At 46.6% G+C, this 8,759-nt stretch overlaps 1 protein-coding gene across 1 annotated transcript in view; it reads left to right on the top strand.

Moving 5' to 3' along the window:
- Positions 1–7,717: 7,717 nt before the first annotated feature.
- The window catches only part of LOC110306316 (transmembrane protein 92-like), a 4,628-nt gene continuing 3,586 nt past the window's right edge, over positions 7,718–8,759 (top strand). Inside the window, exon 1 of the mRNA XM_021178479.1 lies at positions 7,718–8,066. Within this exon, the coding sequence (XP_021034138.1) occupies positions 7,986–8,066 (81 nt within the window). The 5' untranslated portion in view covers positions 7,718–7,985. The remainder of the gene's footprint in view (positions 8,067–8,759) is intronic.

The raw sequence follows: 8,759 nt of genomic DNA, 5'->3' as shown, positions 1-8,759 counted from the left end.
GAATAAACCCTTTCCTCCCCAACTTGCTTCTTGGTCATGATGTTTGTGCAGGAATAGAAACCCTGACTAAGACAGTATGCTTACTCTATGGTGGGTATCATACCTTGGTGATTGCCTTCTGTGGACCACAGCAATCATGGACAGCTCAAAAGAAAAGCCAGAACTGTCTTGTGGGCAAAATGGCTTTGGAGACACCTGATACCATCTGTAATTTTGCCATCCCAGGCAAGAGGAGGGGATTGATGGAGGCAACATGGAAATAAAAGAAAGGGGTGGGATCCTGTCCTTTATTAGGAGCAGAAGGTCATGGATCAGAACATGAAGGGCAGCAGGTTCCCCGTGGCATGGGAGTCAGTGCAGTGGTGCATGGGGCCTTACCGGTTTTATAGGGCAGAAAAGAAAGGGAACTTTTCTTGTAGAAAATAAGTTTCCTGCAGTCCTTGGGTTGTAAAATACCAGAGAAGGTCTTTATCAAGTACTTTCTTTCTTTTCAGGACCCCTGCCTCCCTTCAGTGCCTCTGCTCTTATCACTTTGTTGATATTCTCATCCCAAAGGTTTTAAGATCCTTCCTGCTGAGTCAGGAGTTTCTAGCTAGCCTGGGGCTCCTTTGGGTCATTCCTCTTTCACTGCATGTGCATGCTGCATGCTTTCTCCTTCTTCCTTCTTCCATCTTTTCTTCAGTCTGTTCTCAGTAAGCCCATCCAAAAATTCCCTGTAGGGGAGAAGTGTTGATTGGAGGTTAGGAGGCACCTCAAGCAGACACCATTCCTATCCCCCAAAAGACACACACAGCCCAACAAGGGAGTCTGCTTCTAGAGCATGCAGAGTGCTGGGTCCAAAAGCCCTTATGGGTGATTCTAGAGAGCTCCTAAAGGAGGGGGTGGGGCTGAGACTGCTTAGAGAAGGAGGTCAGGCCTGTGCTCTTTGAGGAAGTAACATTGAGGTAATTGTAGTAGAGGAGAAATACAGTATAAATTGTGGCATGCAAAGATCAATGGGCAGCTTTTGCAAAGACCTCCAGGAGACTGGCCTCTGAACCCCAGAATGCTTATCAAAGGGAGTTCTTTCTCAGTTCTGAGCACCAGTGGCCAGGTTGCTCCTTTCAGAGGCTCTGGGAGTAGTGGCCAGCAATCCTTGGTGTCCCTGAGCCAGGAACTGTCTTCAAATCTCTACCTTTGTCATTACAAAAATCTGTCTGCTGAGGACATTCTTCCTGCTCTGAGAACGCAACCTCAACCAGATCCTTATGTTAACTACTTAACACCAGCACAGTGTTGTGTGGCAATTTCCTTCAAGTTAGACCTCTGTTTTGGAAGCTCTTTAAGATAGAGGAATTTCTATGCAGGAAAACAAACAACTCAAAGATTTCAGGAAGTACCTGAAACAGACAAGATGCACTGGTGTCTTCCTCCTTAAGCATACATAAACAGTAAGGACAACTGAAAGTTTCTTTCAAACCAGCATAGCTATCTAAAGAGGCATATTCCAGCAGCTGTGCTCCCTGACAGAGACACTCTCTAACCTGTTGAGCTGCGCACCTGATGTCTACTGAGCTACAGGTTTCTAGGCTTTGTAAGCCGTTACAATGTTGGGGTGGACTTTTGGTAATGCTTCAGTCTTTGAGCCATTTCTGCTCCTATAAATCATCCCTCGCCCATACTCCTGTAAGTAAGCACAATAAAACTAACTGGCTCACTAAGTTGTTCTTTGGTGGTATCCTTACTTTGATTCTCTATCTGAGAGAAGTAGATGTTTGTTCATGGATCCCCAGGAAGAGGGTCATATAATAGATAACTTATCACGAATAAAGTATCATCCTGAGCTTCCAGTGACCAATTTAGAGAGGAAAAGAAGTGAGAAAATGGGGCTGGAGAGATGGCTCAGCAGTTAAGAGTACTGACTGCTCTTACAGAGGTCCTGAGTTCAATTCCCAGCAACCAAGTGGTGGTCCACAACTATTTTTTTAATGGGATCCAATGCTCTCTTCTGTTATGTCTGACAACAGTATCAATGTACTCAAATAAATAAAATAAATAAATAAATGTTAGGTGAAGGTGAAGGGGAGGAGGAGGAAGAAGAAGAAGAGAAGAGGAGGAGGGGGAGGAGGAGAAGGAGGAAGAAGAAGAAGTGAAAGCACTAACCCCTAGATATTCCTGACAAGACAAGAAAGGAATTTAGCTGGCTGGAGGGATGACTCAGTGGTTAAGAGCATCTGCTGCTCTTGCCTGGGTCTTTGTTTGCTTCTTTGCATGAGTCCCAAGGCAGGTGATGCCCCCCCCCAACATATGTGGGCACAACATAGAATTCACATAAAATATCAATAAGTAAACCTTTTAGGGACATAAACAAACACCAAAAAAAATCTAAAAATCTAAAAATACCACATCTAAAAATACCTTCCCACCCCACCTCATGCCATCCCCATAGTATGATGCCTGTTCTTGGTTCTCAAATTGACTACATCTGGGATTGATTACAATTCAACTGGCTGGGTACACCTGTGAGGGATTTTTTTTTTCTTAAATCAATTAATGCAGTTAGATCAACCCTTAATAGAGATCTTTGATGCAAGAAGATACACATTACTCTGAACAAATTCTTTCCTTATTGGCATTAGATTTTACTTCTTCAGGATTTTGGTGCATACTGAAGACCAGTGGAGACATCCAGCCTTGTGGACTGACTGACAACTGGATTCTTGGAGTCCCCATTGGTAGACAGCCATTGTTAGCTTAGCTGAACTCCAGTCTGGAAGCCATTCCAATAAATCCCTTTTCTATACATAGAGAGAGTCATTGTATCATTTCTGTTCCTCTATAGAACTCTGACTCCTATCAAGGCCTGGTGGGAACATTCCCCATCTAAGGAAATCTGGAAAAGGCCAATGCCCTCAGCTCACACTGAAAATCCCTGACTCACCTGAGCTGAAGAGCTGAGGAGTCGGCCACAGAAGAAAACCACTTTATCCTTCTGTAATACAGTGCTTTCCTGTTCTAGTGGACCCTCAAATCCCACCGTCCTTTCCTTCATCTCTAGGGAATGCTGACCTCTCTTCATTCCACAGCAACATGGGTGAAATGTGGCCTTGCCTCATTATCAGTGACAAACTGGGGAGAAAACACACAACTAGGAGAACTGGGCTTCTGTCTCCTCCAAGAGACAGAGATGGAGACATTACTAAGAGGTGCAACAGTGGGTACTACTGGGGAGGGTGAGTGTTGAGGAAGTCCGACAGCTTTGAATCAGTGTGTGTGTGTGTGTGTGTGTGTGTGTGTAGCCCTGGCTGTCCTGGAACTTGCACCGTATGCTCAACAATCCTGTCTTCATGCATTTTAATTGCTGCAGTGGTTACATATATTTCCAGATGTGAACCTGGCCTGGCTGTATAGGCAAGGTCTCCCTTCTCCCAAGCCCAGGTGGGTGTTCCTCCAAGAGAGCTGCAGTGGCCCCTGGCTGAGATGTAGTCACTTGAGCTGCCTGTGGGGTCTCTGAATCTGCATGGTCATAGTTTTGACTCAGCCCTCATGTCCTCTGTGAGTTGGCCTTCCTGGCCTCTGGAATCCAGCTGCCTTCTCTGAGAAGATCTGGGTGACCAGCTGACCTCCAGGCCCTTAAAGCCTGACCCTATGAGGGACCACAGACGATCAACTCCTTCTTCAGTAAAGAAGAGTGGATGTGCAGACGGCACGGGGACTTTGTCACTGTTAGGAAACCCAGGCTGGAATTTGGTGTGGAATCCAGAGCACCACAAAGACTTCAGAAATTCTCTGGGTCTTCCTGCCTCTGCTTCCCAGCATGGAAGAGGATATTCATGGATGCATGCACATGCCACCCTCTCATGGCTAGCTCACTGGGTAGGCTGGGGGTGCAGTCCTAGAGTGGGGCCATTGTCTCTCTGAACAATGACAGATCCTCTGCCGGACAGTTGTTGCACACACCTTTGATATTAGCAAGCAGGAGGCAGAGGCAGGTGGATCTCTGATCTCAAGGCCAACCAGGACTGCAAGCAAGGTCTAGAACAACCATGGCTACACAGAGAAAGAGTAGCCCTCAGAGTAGCCCTCCCACTGAGCTCCATACCTGACTTCTGCTATAGGAATGCCGAGCCTCAGTCTTAATGAACACTGGCAAGGGCCTTGGGCTCTTGTCCTCTTCAGGAATCTTCAGCTTCCAGTCTCACTCCCACCCTATCTGCAGATAGGGACACAGAGGGACAATTTGATATCTTGGAAAAAACCTGGGAGGACAGAGGTAACTTCCAGGGACCCTGAGGACTCTGCCTGCTGAATCAAGTGTAGGTACCACACTTTCTTCTTTCAGAAGTTACAGGGCAAAGGGGGGTGGGGATGGGAGCAGCTGTTCTCCGGTGTCTATCTCTGTGACATTTTAAATGTAAGCTGACCCAAACACACCAAGTAAATATTGAGACGCTTTGAATTTCACATAATATATTTTAACACTTATTGGTTACATTTAGAGGTATCCTAATATTCAGGAGGCAGAGGCAGGCAGATCTCTGAGTTCAAGGTCAGCCTGGTCTACTGAGTGAGTTCCAGGATACCAGTGATACACAGAAAAACCCTGTCTTAAGAAAAAATAATTTTCACTTTCAGAAACAAGTTGTCTTAGGGGCTGGAGAGATGGCTCTTTTGTTAAGAGCCCTGACTGCTCTTACAGAAGCCCTGAGTTCAATTCCCAGCAACCAGATGATGGCCATAAACATCTGTAATGGGATCTGATGCCCTCTTCTACTGTGTCTGAAGACAGCTATACTGTATTCATAAATAAATAACTTTTTAAGAAAAGAAAAAGAAAAAAGTTGTCTTAGGGTTTTACTGCTGTGAACAGCCACCATGACCAAGGCAACTCTTATAAGGTCAGCATTTAACTGGGGCTGGCTTACACGTTCAGGCCATTATCATCAACACAGGAACATGGCAGTGCCCAGACAGGCATGCTGCAGGAGAAGCTGAGAGTTCTACATCTTCATCTGAAGGCTGCTAGCAGAATCCTGGCTTCCAGGCAGCTAAATGGGAGTCTCAAAGCCCACAACCACAGTGAATCACCTATGCCAATAAGGCCACACCTTCCAATAGTGCCACTATCAGGGCCAAGCACACAGAAACCATCACACAAGTAAACTTTAATATGATCTAAACACAACTTTATTCATCTAGTTAAAATATGTATTTATTTATTTATTAGATATAAGTACACTGTAGCTGTCTTCAGACACTTTTTTCTTCTCTTTCTGGCACAGCTTGCTTGGGTCCAGCTCATTCTAACCAAAAGATTTATTTATTTATTTATTTATTTATTTATTTATTTATTTATTTATTATATGTAAGTAGCTGTCTTCATACACTCCAGAAGAGGGCATCAGATCCCATTATGGATAGTAATGAGTCACAATGTGGTTGCTGGGGTTTGAACTTAGGACCTTTGGAAGAGCAATCAGTGCTCTTAACCGCCAAGCCATCTCTCCAGGACCCCTAAATACAACTTTAATCTTCCCCCTTTCTTCTGGCAACACTACATCTGGGTTAGTTGGATGCTAGAAACTCAAAGGAAATACCACCAGCCCCATTCTGCCCATCAGGCCCACAGGTACTAGCTACTTCCCATCAGTTTCTCAGTCCAGCCATCCCTACCCCTCTTTTCAACTACTGAGTGTGCCTGACTTTCTTGTCTTTCCTGAGACATATTTATAAAGGAGACCCCAGACCAGCCTGGGCAGGGTGGCAGGCAGCCGGGAATGAAGGGCCATAGAAGTATATCTCAGGATGCAGACAGAGACAGTGGGACTTGGGCAGAGGCAGGAGGGCCAGAAGTCTAAGTCCAAGCAACAATTTCACTCAAGAGACAGAAGTGTGAGTGTTGTTGGGAAGTTTCAGCACTGTCCCAAGCAGGGTCCTCCTGGGCAGAGGGGGCTTCAGTTGGGCTCCATTACTAACTACAGGAGGGTTGGAAGGAGGCATACTCCCTCCTACCCCCTTTTCTTTCCCTAGACTCAGTCTTCAGAGATTGCCAGTAGAGAGGGGACTCCAAGGGGCCACATACCAGTTGCACATTGCTTGGCTCTGGAAGGTTCTTGTTAAGTGCTAGAAGGGGCCAAGGGATAATGAGAAACAGAGGCAGAAACAGGGAGAGAGTCCAGAAGCCAATTCCTTAGAGGAGAATGAGCAAGCGAGGGTCCCTGAGCCACAGGAGTGTGGGGACCAAAGTAGTCAGGGAAATTCGGGAAAACCAAAACCAAAACAATCTTGTTCCAGTGACCTACAGTGGGTGATAGAAACAGGAAGAAAAACGGGGGGATAGGGGCAAAGAGGGCAACCTCTTTGGAGGTTGGGGAGACACTGACATTGGAAAATAGAGACTGGGAGCAAAGGTGAGGCTAGAGAGTCAGTCAGTTTGACAGGGATAAGGGGGACCAGAAGTCATGGGAGGTCTCCAAGACATCACCTTTTTCCCAGTAGTCTTGAGAGTGGACAAGAGATGTGAGGTGCACCTCCCACTAACACCAGAGCCTCCAACGGCGACATTTCTGTGTCCCTAAACAACACAGTGACCTACCCACTACCTCATTACTCCACTTATTAGCTTGACTGCAACATGTCTCTCTTCCACTTTTGACAGTCACCATGCATCCACCTATCTGGCCTGCTTTCTTGCAAGGGGCCCCAGAGCCTCTTAGGTCAAGCCCAGGGTCCCTGTGCATACCTTGGCGCTGACTCATGCTGCCATCTGGCCGCCATACTCTGACCCCCTGAGTAATACCATGAATCCCACCTGGCCTGCTGACCCCCTTTGAGGGCTATTGATTTTTTGGCCACAGTGAACAAGGTCCTGAGCCTGGATTTCTCTTTATTCAGAAAGAAACTGTAACAGCATCCCAACATGCCACACTGTTGCAAACCAGAGAGGGTACTATTATCCCAGAAATGTGGGGAATGCTGTGCTAAAGTTTTTCCTCCCCAATTCAGGGTCTTTTCCCCACCTCTTGGACAAAGAACAAAGGAATGGCTCCATTTGTGTGACACACACCCCATTATCCTTCTTGTGCCTTGCCCTGCCTTTCCTACAATCTCCTTCCCTTTGCTGTCTCTCTTTTATCTGGGAAAGTACAGCGCCCTCCAGTGGTAAGCTCATCTCTCAAACTATTTACTTATTTTGTTTTTTGTTTTTGTTTTGTTTTGTTTTGGTTTGGTTTGGTTTTTCAAGACAGGGTTTCTCTGTATAGCCCTGGCTGTCCTGGAACTCACTTTGTAGACCAGGCTGGCCTTGAACTCAGTAATCCGCCTGCCTCTGCCTCTCCAGTGCTGGGATCAAAGGCGTGAGCCACCACTTCCGGCCTTATTTTGCTTTTTTGAGACACGGTTTCTCAGAGAAGCCTTGGCTGTCTTGGAACTCACTCTGTAGACCAGGATAATCTCAGAGATCCACCTGTCTCTGCTTGTGAACCCTTTAAAGGCTTTAAAGGGATTTAAAGGCTTGCCATACTACCACTTGGCCCTTTTTTTTTTTCTTTTTTCTTTTTTCTTTTCTTCTTTTTAAAAATTTTATTTTGTTTTTGTTTTTGTTTTTTGAGACAGGGTTTCAAAGATCGTACTAGCTTTGAACTCACAGAGATTTGGCTCCTCCCTGATGGGATTAAAGGCTGTGTCACCACGCCCTGCTCTATCCACCATTTAAGCACAGCTCAGCAGAGGGACTTCAACAGTGCTCTCCTCCATCCAACATACAAGGCTGGCAAATCAACCTCTTCTAACCTCCCACCTCCCAGTTCCTCAAACTCAAGCAAGGCCAGCTCCTCTCCACTTCTCTTCCCTGAGCTCCTGTTCAGTTTGCAGCCCTGGTCCAGCCAACTCCAGTGTGTTAGCTCTGGGCCTATCCTGAGGTGGGCCCATAGGTGGAGAGAAGTGGAAAAGGCCCTGCCCTGTCACTCTGTCCTTACACTCTGAAGCTCAGTGGACCCCTTGACAGGATGCTGAACGCCTGGGTCTGGGGCACACTCACCTTGACCTTTGGCCTGCTTTCCAGTCTCCAAGGAGTAAGCTTCAATGAGGTAAGTGAGACTTCTATGACTTTTGAGGACCCAAAGGGGCAGAAGCCTGCCTAGGAACCCAGTCCCCAACTTAACTTGTCAGGACTTACCTTAACCTCAGGCAATTGGAAACTTCCTGTCTGTTGTGTTTGGGGAAAGTTGGGGGTAGGGACAACGCAGGGAGACTCTGGGGAAACCTGGGCCCCTGTCTTGGCAGGGTTGTGTTGCTACCTGGGAGCTGGCCCCAACCACAGCCCTGAATAGGATCAGTGACCCCCGTTTTAGTCTTGGCATGTCTTATTAAGCCCAGTAGTGGTCTCTCCTACCCTGTTCCAACATGTCTGGTTACCTTGGGGTGTAGTTTATTGTCCCTCCCTGGGACTTGTCTGTTTGTGGAGGTTCCCACTTCTATGATTAGTTTGAATTCTATCTCAGAGTAGACCTGGCTGCCTGGCTGTGTATTCTCATACCTTGATCCCAGGGAGGTTGGATTTGAGCTCTTGTTTGTGTAAGATCTCTAAGTGTCTTGGGTTGGCAGGTTTTCCTCAGAGATGCTCTGCACAAGCCTTTGTTTAATACAATCTTTTTGTTAGTTGTTTTGTTTTTCAAGACGGGGCTTTGGTAGCCCTGGCTACCAAAGGGGAAAGTTGGGGGTAGGGACAACGCAGGGAGACTCTGCACACACACACACACACACACACACACACACACACA

The sequence above is a fragment of the Mus caroli genome, chromosome 11, assembly GCF_900094665.2.
Source record: "Mus caroli chromosome 11, CAROLI_EIJ_v1.1, whole genome shotgun sequence".
In the NCBI taxonomy this organism is placed as follows: Eukaryota; Metazoa; Chordata; class Mammalia; order Rodentia; family Muridae; genus Mus; species Mus caroli.
The sequence above is the reverse complement of the archived record's forward strand: the minus strand, read 5'-3'. Positions and strand labels throughout refer to the sequence as shown.